We start from the raw sequence: 22,651 nt of genomic DNA, 5'->3' as shown, positions 1-22,651 counted from the left end.
GCCTAGTGCGGATTGGTAGACTTAATACACGCTCGAAAATTCCTACAGAGAATTTCTCAGGTATGCAGATTTCCTCACAATGTTTTTCCTTCACCGTTAAAGCAAGCGATAATTCACAAAGAATACACATATAATTTTTGTGTAAAGTCAGAGGTGTGTGCCCTTTGCGTTTTGTACCTGCGGACATTCGTGTCGGCAGTCTGTTCCACAACCAACGAGGCTATCGCGCTGCGGAAGAAAAAATTACTTAACTTGAATTTAAACTTGAAATTATGTAAGAGTTTTTAAGAATTTTGGAAGCATGTTAAGTCCCAAAAGCCAGCGTGGGAGAATAAATGTCTTTGTAGTTTTCGTGGCGTAAGGAATTGATGTTGTCGAGTTATTTTCGGATTTCATTGGGGTTTCTTATATTTTAATAATCTTTCGACATTTCTAAGTCTAATGCGCTGGGCAGACAGAAAAGTAGTAAGACGCGGCCGGGGCGCGGACAAATGTCTTTTCCGCGATCTTATCATACAAAATGTATAGAAACGTCGTGATGCAAAACATACAGAACGTAAGGGGCCTTATTCTCTATCCCGCACGTTATTTTAACCGTGCGTAACAAGCACATAACACAACGCATCATGTTTAGGACTATAGAAATTTGGCTTAAAGAATACCATTTCACGCACATGTCTCGAAGATAACATGACAAGGCCGCGTTACGCGTTTACACTATCATACAGAACAAGGGCCCAGGGGCCTTATTCTCTATCCCGCACGTTATTTTAATAGGGCGTAACAAGCACATAACACAACGCATCATGTTTAGGACTATAGAAATTTGGCTTACAGAATATCGTACCACGCACATTTCTCGAAGATAACATGACACGGCCGCGTTACGCGTTTACACTATCATACAGAATAAGGGCCCAGGGGCCTTATTCTCTATCCCGCACGTTATTTTAATAGGGCGTAACAAGCACATAACACAACGCATCATGTTTAGGACTATAGAAATTTGGCTTACAGAATATCGTACCACGCACATTTCTCGAAGATAACATGACACGGCCGCGTTACGCGTTTACACTATCATACAGAATAAGGGCCCAGGGCGCGGACATGACACGGTCATGACGCGCGCCCTGTTCTAAAACATACTGAAGGGACGGGGCACCGTCGCGAGCGCCGAGGGGCGGGGGTGCGGGCGGGGTGGATCTCGAATGCCGGCAGTGGGCACTCGCGCGTCGCTGTCACAGAAAACTATCTGTGTCCTCAAGTAGTTGCGAGGTGTTTAGAGAAGGAAGTGATAATTCGTGACGATTATACTACATTCAACGTTCAATTTAATAGTGTAATTGAAAATTACCCATTCTCTATAATTATAATAGACCAGAGTTTTGCAATAACTTTCTGTAGATAGCGAGATATACCAGTGCTAACACATCTTCACCTTCGGAAGAAGACATATTATCTTGTCAAAATCGGATATCTGAAAACCGTCATCTCTCGCGGCGCCTGTATCAAATAGTACTCGACAATAGTGTATTTAATATTTAATACTATGGCATCCGGTGAAGCATGAACAATCAGCAACTTGTCTCAGAATACGTAATGTTAATTATGTAAATGATGTCACTGATTGTGATGTCGAAGGAATCTATCTTGCAATTTCCTATTTGAGAAGATTTCCATGATAATCGTGTATTCTGATCAGTTTAATATGTATATAAGGTTATTATGACATTTCGTTAATAAATGAAACCACATGCTTCTTAACTTCTGTTCACATCGTGTCTTTCATTAATGACGAATATATCACCAAAAATCCCAGTCTAGTTCTAATTAATTTTGTAAAATACATACAGATGTAATTAAAAAATATATATTATTATATTAAGGCATACTATGCCAGCCATCCATGACGTTCCCATCTCTATATCACAGCCAGCTAGTCGAATCCCAGTGGAGGGGACAGCAATAGTATTTCGAAATTTGAAAATAAGCGACATTTTTGGTTTTGGAATATTGAAAAAAAAAAATATTTTGTCGGAACTATTGTTTGTCAACTGATAAGTGGGTGTAGAAAGCTCTTTGAGAGCGACTTTGGTGGTCATGACACAAAGTCTATTTTAGTTAATCATTCTAATAGTAATATTTCTAAAAAAATGCGTGCCATTTCCATAAATGAAAGTAGTAAAGTCCTATTTGTTTAATTTAGTAAAACAAATAAACGCTTTAAAAATTATTTTGACTAACAACACTCGTTAGACATCAAAATATAATAAAACTAATGTATTTGTGTTTTTATAAAATACAAAAATAATGCCAGATATAATAAGACCTAATATATGTAAATATATTAAAATTAAAGTCAACTTTAATACCGAGTGGAGCGTTAAATCCCTGTATCCCTCACGTGGTTTGTGTAAAGCCAAAATAAAACAAAATTAAAACAGTATCCATATAATTAAGCCTAAAATAACAAAAGTATATGCATTGTAACATCAAAAAATAATATAAAGCATAGAGTTTACTGAATTAAGTAAATACGTAGAGTGATTTATTTAAAACGACGCGACGTGTGGATTGTGAACATAGAGGTCATAGCCAAGATATATCTACGTGGTTAACGATAATAGAAATTTAAAAAAATTATAGGAAAGACATATCCGGCTAATCTGACGGCTAGTAAGTAAATGTCATTCCTATACTTTTTTTATATTCGAGCGCATCAAAGTATTCCCACTGGATCTGATCGTAAGTGTCCAATAGAATGTTGACTGATGATACATAATTACCCTTCGACAGTCGACACAAATATGTTTTTTTTTTATTGTTTTAAATGACATGTGTGTGTTTGCCCGATGGTAAGCGATACGACAAAATCAAAATAAATTCAAACATAAGAAAGTTGTTATCTGATAAACTGAAGGCTAGATTATCAGAGTAGCATTAGTCTCTAGCTAACAAAGTAAAAAAGCTAGATGGACCATCATTTTGGCTAAAAGCATATATAACAACATTACCCACATTTGATTCTTTGAAAGTCTTGGAAAGAATAAAAAACGTTATAGTTTTATCCAATTTTTTTCACGATACACAAGGTGTTAAATCTCGCCATAGTGGCCTACGTAAGTATGGATATCGCGTTCATTAGCCTCTATATATCCAATTCAAACAGGCCGGCATAATTGTGTCGATGGTGGAGGGGTAATCATATCTTGTTAGTGGACATTCTATTCGACCTTCACTTAAACCATCAGGTGCAGTGGGATCATCTCAAAGAAAAAAATGCAAAATAAAGAATGCCTGATAATGTAACTCGGTAATGTCTATTCCATATTAAATGGTTTCGTAATTCAGTTCTTGTTCCATTTATCAAGGTCCGTTTAAATCCATCTTATGTTTTCATTTCATTTCAATACAAAATGTTCCAACTTGTGCCCCAGCGCCATAAAAATGTTTTCCACAGTACACGGATTTGCTGAAATTGTCAAAATGTTAATTAGTGTTTAGTATTCTTTCGGAGTTTTTGTAGTTAGTAAATAATTTGGGAAATAAGTCTTCATAGTGAGGGAAATATCATTGATGCTTTATATTGTTGCGATTATTAATTTTGTTGTAAAAAATATAGTGGTATAAGATGGTACATGTAAGCTGTGTTTACTTGATGAGCAGAGAATTTCGATAAGGTATGGTTTCTTTTTGTTTATTTTGTTTCTAATCATCGTCTACTGGAAATCAATAATAATAAATATATAACTGAAGGCTACGAGAAAAGAATTTTCATAGTATTTCTTTTTAATACATCCAGATGATGTCATCGTCTTTGCGTTGGCTAGGATTTTTAAATAAAGAACGGGCTATACAAGATGTACTAAAATTTCTGCTGCATCAAGCTGTGGAACAGTTTACCAGCATACGCGTTCCCTCCTTCCTACAATTTAGGATCCTGCAAACGGAGCATGAAGAAGCAATTAAACAGGCTGGCATAACTGTGCCGACCGTCCAGGGAAGATTATCTTGTGCCTGTCGCCATGTTTTTGGGCTTTACCTTACTTACTATCAGGTGCAGCTAGGCCATTTTGCCATGAATAATAAAATCTTCAGTATGTGGAGTTGAAACTGAAGACTAGCATCGCGCAGATGCTGTCAATATTTTTTTTAGCAATTTCAACAACGGTTAATGTAAAAAGATGGTCCAGTAGTATGTAATATAGTGTTTTACGGCCACAAGTTAACATTGCATAGTGCCTAATTCCACCCAAACATATCATATGCCCGCGAGGGTAGATGGAGATGGAACTATGGCACCCATTGGTCGGCATTTGTGTTCCATTTCGAACTCAGGATCTTAGAGCGGTGGTGACACAATACAACTACGCTACTTAAGCAGTCAAAGCGACTAATTATCATTTGTCTATCATTAATCATTATGTAATAGTATAAAGCGTAATCCATCCTTAAATTTCCGCTTTATAACTAACATGAGATACGTTATTAATATCTGGTGGAATATGTTTGAGTTGCCATGCTAATGAGGGTATTAATGTAAGGCTTTAGGGATTAGTTTCACTTTATATTTAGGTCTCTATTTCTGCATAGGAGTAATTATCGTTCTCCTAGAAAGTTTTTATGGGGTCAATTACATTCAAAGGCAGCTTAAATATTATGCAAATTTTGATAAGTAATAAGAAAAGTTTGAGATGAAAAATAGTTACATACATTATGTTGTATCTTGTTTTAGGAATTCATATTTTTTCTATTAATTTTCAAAAAATACTATTGACTAAAATTTATGTAAGAAACATGCATGTGGTTTGTGTGCGCAGTTCGGCCCCCGCTCTGAGATCCCGGGTTGGAATCCTGGGTTAGGAAAAGTTATATTGGGATTTTCTCCTCAGTATCAGCCCGGAGTTTCAAAATTGTGCCCGATGTGGCGACAACCTAGCTCGTATCATGTCATGGGACGGAACACAAGGCTAAAAGTGGGCGCCCTGGTTTAACCCTTGCCTGTCACTTCGGGCATAAGAGTGTAATTTCTGATTGTTTTGCATTAATAAATTTGTTTTGGCAATCCGTTCCGCTCTGTAGTTCGAGGGAAGAGCAGCGATAGGATATACTAGAGGGTAGGCATTATTAGTGGTGTCCTAACTGACCTAAGAATGCGGCCGGCAGATGTTTCCGAGGCCTTTTTTTTACCAAGTGGGTGTTGACCTAAAAATGAGGACGGTTGACGTTGAAGGTCCCTCGTTTAAATGCGAGACTCCGAGTGGTTGATCTGTCCGCCGCCACCACACCCACCCTCAGGCCACTATTAGGTATATTATATTAACCACTTACGAATATCAATCCATTGGTCCTGATATCCTGCGTCCAACCGCGAAGCTCTCACTGTTTCTCTGAATGCATGGGTTATCACTGCCGCTAGGCAAAACGCTGGCTCGCCAGTGGCTGTTGAAAAACGATAACATCATAAAAACTTTTTGACAAAAAATTTTACCGCCTTCCAAAATCACAAAAGTTATAACATTACCTATATGCCGGTTACCAATTTTGATATATATTTTTATACTAACGCCTTATATACTGGAAGGGCTATCCAGAGACGCAACTGATATGCTCACCTTTCGCTGTGCGTAGTATAATAGGGAACCTATCGGGTAAAAATTCGAGACTAGGTCTGATGCTGAGTGCATTGCCTAACCCAGGAATCGAACCCGAGACCTCAGCACTGCAATAGCACCGTAATACGACTACGCCAACGGGGCAAACTTTAAATTACATTTCACATTATAATATTTACTAATTGATTTATTTATCTGTTTATATTAGTCCGTATATGATAACAAGTGACATGAACTTCAAAAGTAGTTTTAATTAAATTTATTTCGCGTGGCATCTGCAGACTAATAAAACTACTTTAATTTATTTCAAACGAAGTCCTTAATTAAAATCATGACACTTAATGTATAATAAATTAGAATTAGATTTATTACTGTACATTCATTGAATTTTGAGTACTAATCCCTTATCATTAGCGCTTTGGTTTGAGTGTTACCTTTTGATTGTAATACACCGTATGGATTTTTGGAATTGCGTCGAAAATAGACTCTAAAGTCTTCTGGAATGTCTTTGATACCAGGAGGCTTGTAGTTCCATGTACGGTCGGTAAGAATTTTTCCAGTATCTTTATCGTAGATGACCTTTTCCGATGTCCAGTAACCTAAACCCATGACGAATGCGCCTTCAATCTAAAATATTTTTTTATGTTTGCAAGGTATTCTATTATTATTTCAATAATACTTTATTTAAATCAATATGGGATGGGTACAATTCAATAAATTTCGTAGTCATTGGCCACGACATTCAAACCTCAGAAATCATATGTCTTTAAAATGCAAAGCAAATACTTACTTGAGCTACATCGATTTCGGGATTTAAGCTGCGTCCCGTATCTTCAAGAAGATCCACTCTTCTTACATCATGGTTACCAGTCAAAATATCTACTTCAACTTCTAGAGCAACAGCTCCGTATATATCATAAGGTTTGACTCCATCATTTTGAGAATACATATGAGATGCCTGCAAATCAATTCCTGTTTGATACGCTTTCTCAACAATATCTTCCCAAGGTGCATTTTCCATTGCTTCTTTTATTGGTTTTAGTCTTTCCAGTATTGTTTGACAAGCCCGCATTGTAGCATATGCCACACATTCGCTTCCAATGCTGGCACCAGTCGCCATTGAATTTGGTGAAGTGAAACTCGAGCTTGGTTTTACACTGATTTTGTTCAAGGGAATATTCAACATATACGCGCATACTTGAGCCGTCTTTGTATTTATTCCCTGTCCCATTTCAATGCATCCATGTGTTATAACTACAGATCCATCGGCGTGGTAAATAGATACTAATGAATTATACGGGCTAATGTAAAATAGTTCGTATGTCATTGGAATAAGTTTCAAAGCACGTTTTCTCCATCTATTAGCATCGTTAAATTTCTTTACGTCCTCCAATCTTTCGTCGAAGTTTGAATCTTTTTTTAGTTGTTCTATTAGTTCTGGAATAGGGTTGTTGTCTTTGGCTATATTCAGTAATCTGACTTGCAATGGATCTTTTCCTGTGTGATATGCGATTTTTTCCATGATGTATTCTATCATAGCCACACCTTCAGTAGACGCTAAAACAAAGTTCTTAAATTTAATTACTAATAAAAAATTATTACCATCTATCTTGTAAGCATATATTTATTAGAAACCTTCTAGCATACATCTTTACAAATGTTCACATTCACAACATGTATAACATATTACCCTATTTTATTTCGCGCACATCAACTTGAAATAAATATTTGATGCTAGTAGAAAAGGTGTATATTAATATTACTTACAAGGCGCTCTGCACCACGTATTGGACGGTGTATCGGTAATCACGCTATTGGCTTCTACATACCATCTGCTAGAAGAATAACAACTTCTAAAATGGTTAGCGGTAATTGGAGTTATCGTTTCGTTAGAAGAGCAACCATTATCTTGATAGAAATTGTTTTTCATATATTGTATCACTCCATCCTTGTTTACTGCCACCTGAAAATTTATTGTAAATATTTTTTTTTAACTTTGCTACGAAATGTGACCTATCTTAAATGATCGATTTTAAATGGGGCATGATACGTGAATTTACGAGTTACACACAAATATAACAGCTTACTTGAAAATTGCAGTAAGTCGGCACTCTTTTTCCAATTATTTTCATATTAGTCTGCATTGGCAGTATAAATCTGCAAGTTCTGCCAGTTAAATGTGTTACGAGCGCCGCTGCGCAGGCAATTTGTGATGATCGAGTTATCTTCCCGCCGTATCCACCTCCAACTCGACGTACGATCACATTCACACTAAATATAGTAATTGTTAATATTTATCTAATAGTGCGACTTAGAAATTTCTTCGTGGAATACTACAATTAGAATCGTGGTTTAACTACAGATTTGACAGCAAGTACTATCTGAATAATTTTGGGTCAATTTGATTATATTGCGTTTTAAAAAAATAATAAATAAATTTGTTAAATAAGTTGTTAAAACCTGTCATAGTGGCCCAAATAGTGGGCCGCGTCAGCTTGTATATGTTCAGTTCCAACAGGCCGGCATAATTGTGTCGATTGTTGAGGGGTAATCACCTCTCGTCATTTGAGCTTCTATTACACCCCACACTACTTACCATCAGGTGCAGTGGGGTCAATTTCCCGTGTAGGTATAATAAAAATAATGTTTAAGATGAACTCGATATGATGATGGAAATAATGCTCACCTATTTACAGGTACTTTCAAACACTGGGCAACAGCTACGTTCGTAATATCCAGCCATTGAGTAGAAGAATAAACCTCTAAGCCATCCTCGGTTTTCTTAACGACACATGTTTGTGGCTCCATGTAGAAATGGTGCTGTGTTTCAAACGACACTTCGCCATAAATAATGCATTTCACATCACCTCCCACGTCAGTTGGTTCTATTATTCTATCAGTTTTCGTTCTTTTATCTTTGTCTTTTGATTTTAACACATCGTCAATAGTCAATAGATGCTTGTTTTCATTGATAGAAGTATATTCTATTTTGACAAGTTTTGCAGCTTTATGTGCAATTTTTTCTCTGTCAGCAACTATTATTCCAACAGGATCTCCGTAATATTTTAATTCTTTGGAACACAATATTTCCTCATTCATTTCTATTAGCGCTACATTTAGTGGTGTAAATGAGTTATCCCCTGGTATGTCTTTAGCTGTATAAAATGCTAGAACTCCTGGTATTTTCTGTGGAAAAATAAACTCATATTACTTGAGGTTGATTAATAGTAAATTGAGGTTGATTATTAAATTATCATTACGTGTAATACTTACAAGAGCCTCAGAAGGATCACATTGTTTAACGACACTACCAGGAGGTGCATCAGCAGTAACAAAAGCAGCAAAAACTTCATCAATTTCTTTAGGCAGATCATTTGCAAATGTAGCCTCACCACTGCATTGAACCAATGCTTCTAATTTTGGCACAGGTTGGTTTAAAGGCCAGACTGATTTGTCCGTATCAAAAATTTGGGTTCCTTGTGATGTGCCTCTTTTAATAGTATCCCCACCCGAACGGTTTCTGGGGTCAATTTTATCATCTGAGCAAAGGGTTAAAATTGCCTAAAATTTTCGTTAATATTTTATTATAAATAGCGACACAAATTGACTTAAGAATAATAAATAAGTTGTTAAATTACTTTGTAGAATAATGTTATGGCCAACATTTTTCTATAAGCACCAGATGGTTCTGGTGGAGCTTTTCCTGGAATAATTTCATCAAAGAGACTTTTTACTGCTAATTGCAGAGTTTCGTTGGTAAATGGATCTTTCCCCACAAGAATTGCTTCAGTTTTAATAGCATGAACGAATGTGGGTGAAATACTGCCATAAACTAGTACTGCTTTTTCTATCACGTTCGAGTTCTGCTTAAATTTAAATAAAAATCCGGCGTTGACTACGGCGTGAGCATTTTGGGATCTGGGCATTATCTGAAATACGATAATATTAATTAAAAATTAGTAATATCAGACTTGTTCGATATTGTATTAAAGTTTTATGTACCTTGTATGTTTTAATATTACAAGAACTTGACAATGGAGGTAAAATAATATTTACAATTATTTTATTTTTCATGTTTATTTTCAAAAAGTCTGTCAATGATATTGTAGTAGTGTTCTTTGGACCTTCCGCTGAAAAAAAAAAACATGAAGTCTTTAAATATCCAGCTGTAAATAATAATAGAACTTTTGTTACAAAACTTACCAATAGTGACCATAGCTCCGACAGTTTCGAAAAGTAAGAATAAATCAGATTGAAATTCATTATTATCATATTTCATATATAAGTTCCCGCCAATTGTACCGATCTGAAAATATATTATTTAACTTTTAATATTTTGTACAATTTTGCAATTTTATTAGTAATTGTGTATACAGTGAATTTAACAAAATATTATCTAAAACACCTATCTTAAGATTATTTTATTAAAAGAACTGCTGTTATGCATGTAATGTACTAAGTGTTTGCTTTTGTTGCTTAAAATACTTACATGCAAGCAAAATCGTAACCATAATGTAGTCACAATACCTTAACTCGTGATATACGTATCTACATACTTACATTCCTGACAGGTATGTGAGCAACTAAATCCATGTGTTCGTAAAGTTGCTTTAGGTAAGCGAAGTCCTCATTTTCCGAACACAATATAAGGAAAAGATCCATCATTTCCGTCAAAGGCATTCCTGCCCCGAGGATTAAATTAACATCCAACACGTATCCTTTTAGTTCGAATACATCAAATATATCTATTACGTTTTGAGGGTACTCGGTGACATGATATACTCCTGAAATAACACAATATTAATATGTTTTCTAACTTTATTTAAGCACCGTGAAAATACCTTACCTTGTCCTGTATTTCCAGCTATCAATTTATAATCACCCGCGTTGATAGCTTCAAAAACATCATCTAATGAGTATGTTTTAAACCATTTATGGTTTCCGCAATCAATCTTAATCATCTTATGATTATTTTTTTCAATAACACACCAATCGTCGTCAGGTTTTTTGTCAGCGTCATTCAGTTTAACAATATTGTCTTTTTTATGATGACAACGTTCTATGCAATTCACTCCGCAGGCTTTTATAATTCCTAAATCTTCTACATCTACAAGTTTGTCGATTAGTTTTGTATCTGCGTCTATGGTGAGAGATTTGAAGGCGTCTGCTATTGGTCTGTATCCAGTACATCGGCAAATGTTGCTTGCGAATGAGTTTTCTATTTCTAGTGACGTCGGATTCTTCTTAGATTCGTAGAGACTGAAATTAATATTTCTATATATTTTAACCTTACTAATATTTTGTTTTGAATTTCAAGAAGGAAAATCAATTTAATATCGGGAAACTTCACACAACACCTTTATCTTATTCTTATTTCATTATGTAATTTTTGCTATGTATTACTAAACATTATTTTAATGGTTTAAAAATAAATAAATCTGTACTGTTACTAATATCCTGTCAACTAATCACAGTAGCGTTTTATGGCATTTACATATTAAATTACTTTGTTTATGACGATAACTTACCAATACATATTCATGATCCATCCCGGAGTGCAGTAGCCGCACTGGGTGCCGTTGAAGCTGGCCAGTCTTGTTTGGATTTCATGATATCCCATGGTTCTACTGCCGACACCCTCCACTGTGGTTATTTCCCAGCCATGACATGATAATACTGATACCAGACACTGCAGGTAGATATAATAATTATGATCAGGTTTGATATTAAGAAAGCGAGAAGGAATAAATCGATTGCCAGTGTTAATGTTACTATGGAGGTTAAGAACTGATTTTATTCCCTTCTTTTTTTTGAATAGTATAATTTGTCATAAGAGCTAATTATTTCCTACGACCTTCTATTTCAAATTATCTAGTTATGTAGTTGGACTTGATCATAACAGTTAATCGATTGTCCTTGTCGTAATGCTTTTGCTGGTTGTAGGATATTTTTTATATCCCGCTGGATAGCGACGTACATAAACTGTTAAAATCCACCATAGTGGCTCACGGAAGTGTCTCGCGTTCCGGGATTAGCCTGTGTTTATTCTCTTCCAACAGGCCGGCATAATTGTGTCGACTGTTGAGGGGTTATCACCTTTCGTCAGTAGATATTTCATTGAACATTGCACTTACCATCAGGTGTAGTGAGGTTCCGCCCTGTGGAATGGGGGCGTTTGGAGAATTCCACCACGGTATCCCCTGCCTGTCGTAAGAGGCGACTAATAGGGGCCACGAAGGGGGTCGTCGGCGGGCAGCAGGGGCTGTCCGCCCTAGTGCATTTCTGTGCATATTTGCACATTTGTCGGTTGACCCCCGGGATGGACGGCAGTGTGTAGTTGGCCTCACGCTGCCGTAGACGCCGAGGGCGTCCTTCGGTGCGCGGGGGCTTCTGAGCCCCCCCATAGGAGACGGGCCGCAAGGCGGCACCGCGCAGGGGCGGCTGCGGTCGCAGACTAGACACTTCAACGTCAGAGGAAGCCCGCAGCCGTCCCTAATGCGCCGAAGAGGGTCACCGCGGAGTTTTAGCTGGTAGGCCGTGCATAGGTTAAATTGTATATAGGGTTAGGGACTCGGCCCGGCGGTCGCCCGAAGGTCACCATCAAATCCGGGCGGCTCAACGCCGGGCCGTAAGGCACGGTTACCCCAGCATAACCGCTCAGTCGCCCCCCACGAAGGCTGGGCGGTAGTAATAAGGCACTTTCTCCGCGAAAAAAAAAAAAAAAAAAAAAAAAAAAGGTGTAGTGAGGTCACATTGCTTTGTCCGTCAAAAAAGCAACATATAAATGTTGAATTTTTGTACAGTTACAAATGAAATACTGCGGTACATTACAGAGTTGACAGAGAAGAGTCTCATCTCGTTGTCAGGAGGGTGCGCTGCTCGTACAGCGACTACACAGACGCCGCATCCGCCCTCCTGGCACATAGCCTTTGTGCCTCGGAGATCGGCTACATTCCTTATGAATTCGTTTAATGATACATCAGGCCCAAACTTGCCGTCCACTAAAAAAAAATATTATTTTTGTTTAGCATTGAGGTTATTGGGGACAAGTAATATAATTTTCGTTATAGTTGGCAGGTATTTCAAGCATTTACGGTTTGGAGGTATGTAAAGCCTTTGTAATATGGAAATATGGGGAAACTTGCGTGAGACCTCACAATTCCAATTTACTTTAGTACATAATTTTACCGTCACCTACAAGTTTTGTTATGCGCCGTGAATTCAATTTCGCGGGTAGGCAAGAAACTATAACAAACAGTTTGGTTTATAGTAATAAATTAATTTGAATTAGAATTAGGTGTTCCTTGTGGCTTCGCGCATGTGAAAAGCCTTTCCCATTATATAAAAGTCCTTAAAACATGTAGTGATATATTCTCCTGTTTGATGTAAGCGCCATTTAATTAAAAAAACAAATTTTAAAATTCCATTCTCCATTCTTTATGGGAGCAAATTATCGAGATAAATGAAGTTTGCTTTAACGCACGTGATCCCAATCCTTTCAGCTGTTTACGTTCAACAAACATCCAAACAATTTCACAAACTTTCGCTTTTATAATATTAATAAGAGAGTGTTTAGAGAATTCCAGCACGGTATCCCCTGTCTGTCGTAAAAGGCGACTAATATGGGCCATCGGAGGGTCGTTGGCGGGTGGCAGGGGGCCGTCCGCTTTTAGTATACGTGCAAATTTCGCACATTGTGGTGACCTCAGGGATGCACGGCAGCGTGGGAGGGGGTCTGGTGTGGGTCTCATGCTGCCGTTGACGTCGAGAGCGTCCTTCCGTCGCGCGAGGGCTTCTGAAGGCATGCCTATAGAAGACGGGCCGCACCTGGCGGCACCCCGTAGGGGCGGCTATGGACGACGAATTAGACACTTCCGTCAGAGGAAGCCCTTAGCCGTCCCTAATGCGCCGAAGATGGCCACCGCGGAGTTTTAGTTGGTATGCGGTGCGTTGTATATAGGGTTAGGGACTAAGTCCGGCGGTCGCCTGAAGATCATCATCAATGAAATCCGGGCGGATCAACGCCGGATCGTAAGGCACGATGACTCCAACATAACCGCCTAGTCGGCCCCCACGAAGGCTGGGCGGTAGTCATAAGGCAATTTCCGTCAGAGGAAGCCCGTAGCCGTCCCTAATGCGCCGAAGATGGCCACCGCGGAGTTTTAGTTGGTATGCGGTTTGTTGTATATAGGGTATAGGGACTAAGTCCGGCGGTTGCCTGAAGATCATCATCAATGAAATCCGGGCGGATCAACGCCGGATCGTAAGGCACGATGACTCCAACATAACCGCCTAGTCGGCCCCCTCGAAGGCTGGGCGGTAGTCATAAGGCAATTTCTACGCGAAAACGAAAAAAAAAATTACCACTGTAGAGACAACAAAACAAATTGCTATTAATACAAATATGATAATTTTAGAAACATAATATATAAACTTACTTGTATATCGTGAACTTATGAAGTTCATAATAAAGTATTTTATTTTCTTATTACAAATAAATAAGTAAGGTATTGGCCGAACATTGCCTCTATCTTCAGATTGGTCAGATTTGGTAGATTATTGCATATTCCACTATGTAATAGATGAATAAAATAAAGTAAACTTACCTTCATATTCTTTCCCGTTAATTTTGAAACTTATTTTAGACATTTTACAATAAAAACGTCTTCGTTTTGAAACATTACTGATATGACTATAATACTTTGTAAATGATTCATTCCATTGTATTACGGAAAGCCATATATTTATTTATTAGCTGTTGTTCTAGCGTAAATAATTATATGACGTTCAAACTTTACTGTTGGACATTTTGGATAAAGTCTAAGAAATGCAATGCTATTTAAAATATAGCATGATCCGAGCGGATATAATTTATTTGATTTCGGAACACTTTGTGTTTTCTTTTTTGTTTTAATGATGCTTTTTGTGCTTGCTTTTATCTTTTATATAATGTAACTTACTTATATAATGTAAACTTTGTTAATGTTCATTGCTGGCTGGAAGAGCTCGAAGTGTAACATAACATTTATAAAGACAGATATCATATAAAATAGTAAGTATTTGAATAATTGTAAAAACCACTTATTAAAAGTTCCTTTCAAATCTGTTAACAATAATAATGATATCAGTTCTGTATTATATATACTATCCCGCTGCTGGTCATGGGCCTCCTCTACTACTGAGAGGCATTTGGCCTTAGTTTACCACGCTGGCCTAGTACGGATTGGTAGACTTCACACACCCTCAAAAGTCTTATAGAGAACTTATCAGGTATGCAGGTTTACTCACGATGTTTTCTTTCACCGTTAAGGAAAGCGATGATTCACAAAATAGTCACACATCATTTTTTTGAAGAGGCAAAAGTCCGTTCTACTATCAACTAGGCTATCGCCGCTCCTTGTCCATGATTATAATATTAAATTAACATAATGAGTTTCTAGATTCTTTCCAAAAAATCCAAATCTTCACTTTACTTGTAACACACCTATCAGAATTTACAATTCATTTTTGGGGTTCCATAATTTGAATTCATATATTTATATATTTCGTCAAATCTAGATTACCAATAAGCCTCAGAGCCTTTTTCACGTTGTAGTATTCTCAGCCATTTTGAACTCAGCGCATAACAAAGCATAAACCAACCAGATCTGGCGACCGCAACGGCCGCATGTTCGCTCTATCTTTCTCACCTTTGTAATAGTATTAACTTAATAGATATATATCTTTTGTTAATTTTCTACGTCTAAAGACGACCGGTTCGATTGTCCAACTTCAACTATAAAAACACTTTTATAAAACGGATACCTGATTTATAAAAAAAGTTTTTAAAGTCAACAAGGAGGTTTTCTTTTTTCTTCTGTAAAAATACTCCTAAAGCAATAAAAGATAGGTCAAAGATTTGTATCAAATTGTATTTTATTGATTTATAAATTCAAGTTAGTACTCAGTGACCTAGAATTCGAAATTTGTAGATCTTTCCGTTTGTAAAGGTATTGAAGTAAATTAAAATATCTGTCGATTGGTATTTATTTCCTTTGAAATAATTCGAAATATTCATGTAAGCGTTTTGAATGATTCAACTTTTCAAAAGAAAGTAAAGTGATTAATTGATTTAAGTGATTTTTTGGTTTATTTATGCCTAATGGCCGCTAAACAACTTGAGTACATTATCGTGTGATAGGGAATTGTTGATGTGTATTTTTTTTTCTTTATTGATTAACAGAAATATACATATTTAAAATAAATCTTTGTTTTTGTTTTTACAGTAAGGCTGCCTGGGGGGTAGAGTGGGAAAGGAAGAGGAGGGTTCCACTATTTAATACGTAGCTCGAGATAGTAGGCTAAAGTTACTGTGATAGTAGATAAAAGTACTTAAAACTTTAGATTATTCCAGACGGAGTTTTTACTTATACGACTATTATACAGTATTATTCCCGGTGATCAGTATTATTATTTCCGGTAGACAGCGGCTTAATTGTGCCCCCGGGTTTGCATAAGTCCACCACGGGCACCACTTACTATCAGGCAGGTCACTTACCTACTTAGACAATAAAAGAAAGTATGATGTGTGAAGGAAACATTAATATTTAATAAGGTGAGCACTAAAAGTCCTTTACATCCTACTGCATGATATTATCTAGACTTCATTAACATCCTTATGCATTAATTGTGGTAATTACAATAAGGTGGGACCTAGATTTGTTACTTTTCGATTTTAATAAAGTATATTAAAATATTCAATAAGAAAAACTCTTTTGTTCGACAAAACCTCTACGAAAAAAACGTTTTGTAAGGAACCCTGCCTTACGTTGTACGTAGTCATGTTCTATTTTTGATCATTGCCACATAATAGCTACTTCTGAAAGACTCCATTATTTAAATAAACAGCCTCTTTAACGTTTGCCTAATTTTGGGGGAGTCAATATAAATGACAGAACTGCAGTATCATGCTATTAAGGAAGTCATTTGCCAAAAGTCATGAGGTCGGTTTCCGTTGTGTTCGTAGACCAACGGACAGTCGGACGGCACATTTCTTGCGTCTAAAAGTTTTTCTAATAGAGATAAGTGGTCTGATACGCTGGATGTAGGCCGCCTGACAATTCCGTCTGCAAAATTTTAGGGAAGGTCTATGTTTAGCAGTGGACTTCATGTAATAATGATGAAGTAATGGTTAGGGTTCCCACGTGTATTATAATATACGGTATCTATATTTTAGTAAATTATACTAAAAATATAAAACAAACACACATCAAATATTTATCCCAGAAGGGGTATACAGAGGCGCAACCAGAGCACCGACTTTTTGCCAAGTGTGTTCCGTCCCATGATGTGATAGGGGGTGAGCCTATCGCCATATCGGGCACAAGTTCCCGACTAATAAATTATAATTAAAATCAAAGTATAATTTTTCCCAACCCGGGATTTGAACCCACCTCAGAGTGCTGCTAACGCGCATGCAGTATAACTACGTCACCCAGGCAGTCTCAGTAAGTACTCAAAATATATTATAGAAATATAAAATTTTACGAAAATTATTATATTTTCTGATCTTTTTAAGTATTGATAGTGGTAGAACGTACCCGCAGAGCAGCATGGGCAATTTCGAATATATTTTAGCAAACTCAATACTTTTGCCTAACTCAAAAATCCTTTCCCAGTAATAGAAAACATTACGCTTTTAAAACAATTACAATTAGTTTATCTTGAAAGCAAACGACAAAAACTGTAATTAAAGATAATTTATAATTATATTTTTAAACTGTAATTAAGTCATTAGAGTTTTGAAAGAAATTACGACTTTGCTTTCGTGGCCTAAAATAATGTAAATAAGAAATGAACGGGCAACTCTCTAATTAGTGAATCGTTAAGCGATTGCCTAATAATTACTACTTAATTACGTTTTTTATAATGACAGATGTCAAGAACATTGGAATAGTTGAAAGCATTTTTGTAGTGGTCACGTGATTTGAAATTTTGTTTAAGTAATTGTGGATAAAAGGCGGTCTACACGCGCTTTCCTTTCAAGTATATGTTACTGTGATATATTTTGTACGAAAAGATGCATAACAACAAATTTATTTTTTGAAAAAATATACAATTTCTTTAACCATATATCTATATTTATGCGTTATGATTATGAACCTAATTACCCTTGGTCAAAATAACTACCTCATTAATGATTTCTTAGGACGTCGGAATAAAACTATTTTGCGGATTTTACCGAGGTTTTTTATATTATAATTTTCTCACGACGTTTCGAAGACTACAGCCTTGGTCGCGGGACGGACTGAAGTGTAGGTCGTCTGACAAGTCAAAGTCAATATCTACCTACATTTGACAATAATACAAAATTATTGGATACTCTTTTTACAGGGCGAAATTCAGAGAACGACGGGCCGTGGCGAAAATTGGGCGAAGATGGGACTATTGGGGAGTGGTGGAAGAGGCCTTTGCTATAAGGCAAAGTGAGGTACGTGACACTATTATACACGAAGTTATATAGAAGTTATATGTTACTTATTTACAATTGAAAATTTGTTTCTAAACCTTAAATTATTTTTGTATACTCGGCTATGAATGATTTCTTATGTTTACGCGAATTATAGACATTAAAATTGAACCATTTTTCGGATTTTATTACGGTTTTAACATTTAAATTTTCTCCTGATTTCTCGAAGACTGCAGCCTTCGTGGTCACGGGGGGGACCGGGGGAAAATTAAAATATAAAAACCATGATAAAATCCGAAAAATAGTTTAATGTTAAAGGCTATTTATTTTTTATTGGATACTTAATAACCTGTCATTAATAATACTTATTTTAGCCGCGAGAACCGCCAGTTGTTCTGATGGTCGCCCACCTCTAACATTACGGCCTTCCCTCCATGACGCAGCATTGGCAGGTGCAATGAAAAATAGCCCTTGGCACTGTTTGCGTTTTTATGATAATGAAAGTGGATCAATATTCTGTGCTTTTTTTAGATTTTAACTTCGTGAGAAACTTGTTATGGTTTGTGTTGGTGAGTCACCTGACTCATCATGAAAACACTTGTTAAGTTTCATGAGGGTCCAATAGAATGGGGGTGACGATAGATGATTATCCCCCGGCAGTCGACACAATTATGCCAGCCTGTTGGAACCGGATATACTCAGGCTAATCCCGGAATGCGACACACTTACGTGGGACGGGTTTTCACACCATGTGTGTGTTGGTCGATCTCTGGGCGGATATAAAAATATTCCTGCCACTAGCGGATATAATTTGTCGGACTTTACTGAAATAATCATCGCGAATAGACACTGCGAGCATTGTGCAACTGGATATACTTGCATCTAATTTCCGCTATAATTACTGGCGGTAGGTCTTTCATATGTGAGAGTCCGCTTGGATAGGTACCATCGCAATGTCTATTTCTACCGCCAAGCAGCAGTGTGTAGTTACTGTCATGTTCCGGTTTAAGAGACATTGTAGCCAGTGTAACTACTAGACATAATAAGACTTAACATCTCATGTATCAGGTTGACAAGCCCAGTGGAATACCAAACAATACTTTGTAATTCAAGGTGTTGGATGGTGTTTCTGCTGTTTATTGGCGGTTATATCGCTTACCATCAGGCGAAAGGCAAGCTCGTCACGCCATTCAAAGCAATAAATAAAAAGGCGTATACGCTTCGAAAACATAAAAAAACGATCCCAAGCTCGTATTACACAAACCCTTTTTAATAATGAATATTTTGTTTAACCACTTCATAATTTAGATGTATTTGCCTAATAAATCATACTGAATTTGACGTTATTAATTCAGGGACTTATTAATCAAACACGGTCTTTTCATTAATTTTTAACTGTGCCTTTTATTTATTGCTCTTCCTGTGTAATTACTGTGCGGCGATTCCCTCGTATGCGGCAGTCCGCGTATCACTGGTTTATTTAAATTTGCTATTGAGCAGCGTTGTTCTAAATTTAAACATTGTATCCATTATACGCAGTAGTCCGCGTAGGTATCACTGGTTTATTTGTTTTTATTGTTGAGCAGCGTTGTTCTAAATTTGAACCTTGAATGCATTATAAGCAGTAGTCCGCGTAAGTATCACTGGTTTATTTGTTTTTGAGCACTGTTGTTGTATAATTAAATATTGAATCTTATGAGTTAGAATGTGTTATGGAAATGTATCATGTCATAAGCGAGGTTTAGACTAGTGATTTCTTGCGGCAATGTATCCTGCAAGATATTGCTAGTCAATGCAGCAATATTTCAATAGTTCTACCATGCAACTTGCCGCACGTCCAGGTTTTAACATTTGCAGAAGTTACCTTTTTGTGATAGTTTATATAATAATTGCGAAAGTCGACTTCTGCAAGTTTTGTTTGTAATCTTAATCTCGCTTTAGTTTTGGAACTTGCAAGTTTCTAATACTTTGTTATTTAAAGGTCTGGACGGTGTGGTTACTGTGTAAAGGCAGGTTTGAAGCTCAATTTCAAATCAGCAAACTCCTCTTAATTTAATTATACAGGGTCATTTTGACATAAATAAAACCACACACGCCTCTTTATCTCTGTTAAAATTGTGCCAAAAATCATCCATGAGTTACGAATATTTTCATAAAAAATTGCAGTTTTACTTTCTGATTTTTTTTATCACTTTGTAGTTTAGTACAGATATGGCATGTTCGTGGGTGTATTTCTAACTGGAATTTTGATTATGCCGCTACAACGAATTCTTAAGAATAATAATGGCAATGTGGCGTGTAAAATTTATGTTAAAAAAACTTGAAACTTAGTCTTTTTTTATTCAAATCTATCGTAATTTTTTTATCATAACGTTGGATTGAAATATGTGATTTTGAGAGGTAAACTGAATTTAGGAGTGTAAACCTCAAGTATCCACTGCAGCCTTTACTGTACTAGGTGAATATGTAATGACGCAATAACCATAATTACGAAATGAACACGTACTTTCCCCATGCTCCTCAGTTTCGGCAGCTATAACATAAAACGCCTAATCTCATGCGAAACAGTGTGCCGAAACAAAATAAGTTTTCTCATATTCACCATGGAAGTTCGCTACAAAGTATCATTTTACAACGTCATAAAAAACCCCTGCGTTAGTATTTTGTGACCATGGCCTACTAGTTATAAACGTTTTTAATTCTAGCGGCACACGTGACGCCTTCAAATTTGCGCGCGTTATAATAATATCTAGTACCTAAGATATTTAATAAAATAAAACTATCAAGAAAAAGTCCAAAAACTTAGTAAAAATTAATTAAAACTAAAGGATGGTTTCTCGATGAAATATAAAGGCCTAATTCTACATTAAGGCAATTTGATTCAAAGTTAATTTTGTACGTTTAATATGTAACAACTAGTAGTAACTTTAATATGTAACTTATAAAGTAATGTGTTTGTTAAGTAAGAATACTACTGGAAACGAGCGTGTCTCGCCTTCAAACTTAAAAGTTTGGCGAGTATGTTATATTGTAAGCATTTGTATTCTTCTCATGATAAATAAATAAATAAAAAAAATTGGTAGCAAGTTGAAGACGCTTTTAGGTCTCTTACATTAACATTGTTTGTGTTGTGGCAATTCTTATGGACTTATAACAGCGTATTCGCGTTGGAATCGTGCGGCACGGCTAATATGAAAGCATCTTGAATATTAATCGATATGGAATGAAGTCATTACTTGCGGCTTAAAGCGATAATTTTCTGCAGTAGTTTTAAGCCTCTTTTCTTTAAGTCTGGAAGTCCACTGCTGAGAGGCCTTGTGAGGGTGAGTGGAGGTGACTATTCATTGTAACGACATTATTTAATAACTATTTATTTTGCTCGACGGTTTAGGACATGTGAAAGTGACTCCACAGAACCTGATTAATTTTATGAAAACGTTATCAAAAGCTAGTAATTTTCTAAGGGCCTAGGACGACTATTCCGTCGCGGAGCCGTTCCTGTCGCTCCTTGCCGCCGCCGCGTCGCAAATATTGTTTGTTTTTTGTTATTCCATTATCGCGACTGTGCAGAGACTGCGCGGTGACGGTGCCGTATAGACGCGCCCTAATGTTCTTTGATTACACCCTAGGTAATGTTGATTGCTGCTAATCAGTGTACTGCGATTTATAATAAAGTCTCTAACGTTTGCACGGACGGCAGGTCAGGTAATAATTTAATAAGGACATTAATTTGTGTCATCATTACTTTATGTTTGAGAATATATCAGGGATGTGGATGGAAAATTTATACATAAATTAGTTGATAAGTTGGAAGTCGAAGTGCGTTTAGGCATGTATAATTATTATACATACAAGTATATGATAGTGTCTTTGGGAATGGCACGGACTGTCGATGGTTCTCAGGTTCAAAACCCAAGGCTCACACCTCGGAGAAGGACTCTCTCTTTTGGAAGTTGTATGTATTACCTATTGATTATCGTTTGCATTAACAATGAAGGAATACACCGCGAGGAAATCTTCATAGCTGAGAATTCTATTTTCGAATTTCAAAGGTATATAGCCAAGTCTGCCTATTCGGTAGTGGTACAAAATATAAAGTAAGGCTGTTAATTTTATTTTTAGACGGAATAATAGATACCATGCTGATATAGTATATAATATATACCTTACAATTGAATAGTGCATATTTGGTTTAATCTTCCTATCTTGTAAAAAAGTTTATAAATATAGAAGAGAATAAAGCAGATAAAAAATCGCTGCCAGTGAATTTTAAATTAAAACTTACTCAAGTGCCATGAATAACAATGGATGCAATACTTCGAATGAAACTCTGTTCATTAGTGAAGGCTTAAGTGGAATGAACAAAAGTTAATAGTGCGAGATTAGTTTGAAAGAGCTATGCTTATTTCATGTAAAGTTGGCGGACACCATTAAAGATTGCAAACGAATTGCTTATAAAGTTTGTTATAATTTTTTTAAGCATTATTAAAGATGTCAGTAATATTTTTTTTAGATGTATTTATTAAGGAATTCAAAGGGTCGTGTGCTTTTTAAAGTGGCGAAAATTGTAGGCGTGTTAACCCTA

At 36.5% G+C, this 22,651-nt stretch overlaps 2 protein-coding genes across 6 annotated transcripts in view; one reads left to right on the top strand and one right to left on the bottom strand.

The window, feature by feature from the left end:
* Positions 1-2,445: 2,445 nt before the first annotated feature.
* Positions 2,446-14,339, bottom strand: LOC115453587 (xanthine dehydrogenase). Of its 2 annotated transcripts, none has more exons than XM_037437503.1 (16): positions 14,225-14,267; positions 12,450-12,619; positions 11,147-11,307; positions 10,465-10,877; positions 10,179-10,402; positions 9,822-9,924; positions 9,621-9,748; positions 9,257-9,547; positions 8,892-9,179; positions 8,305-8,804; positions 7,706-7,889; positions 7,386-7,581; positions 6,409-7,175; positions 6,053-6,245; positions 5,335-5,445; positions 2,446-3,475 (listed from the first exon to the last, which is right to left on the bottom strand). In XM_037437503.1, exons 1-16 carry the CDS (start codon positions 14,265-14,267, stop codon positions 3,405-3,407), a joined length of 3,843 nt encoding a protein of 1,280 aa, XP_037293400.1. In that variant the 3' UTR covers positions 2,446-3,404. The 2 variants fall into 2 exon arrangements, with proteins under 2 accessions (XP_037293400.1, XP_037293401.1); XM_037437504.1 differs by having other exon boundaries at positions 3,405-3,475; positions 9,675-9,748; positions 14,225-14,339.
* Positions 14,340-16,574: 2,235 nt separating this feature from the next.
* LOC115453585 (pancreatic lipase-related protein 3) overlaps positions 16,575-22,651 on the top strand; it is a 39,450-nt gene continuing 33,373 nt past the window's right edge. For all 4 annotated transcript variants that reach the window (XM_037437569.1, XM_037437568.1, XM_037437572.1 and 1 more), the window contains exons 1-2: positions 16,575-17,104; positions 17,991-18,087. The gene's annotated coding sequence lies outside the window, so the exon portion shown is untranslated. The remainder of the gene's footprint in view (positions 17,105-17,990; positions 18,088-22,651) is intronic.

This window comes from Manduca sexta, chromosome 11 (genome assembly GCF_014839805.1).
Source record: "Manduca sexta isolate Smith_Timp_Sample1 chromosome 11, JHU_Msex_v1.0, whole genome shotgun sequence".
In the NCBI taxonomy this organism is placed as follows: domain Eukaryota; kingdom Metazoa; phylum Arthropoda; class Insecta; order Lepidoptera; family Sphingidae; genus Manduca; species Manduca sexta.
Note: the sequence above shows the minus strand (reverse complement) of the source record. Positions and strands in the feature narration are given on the sequence as shown.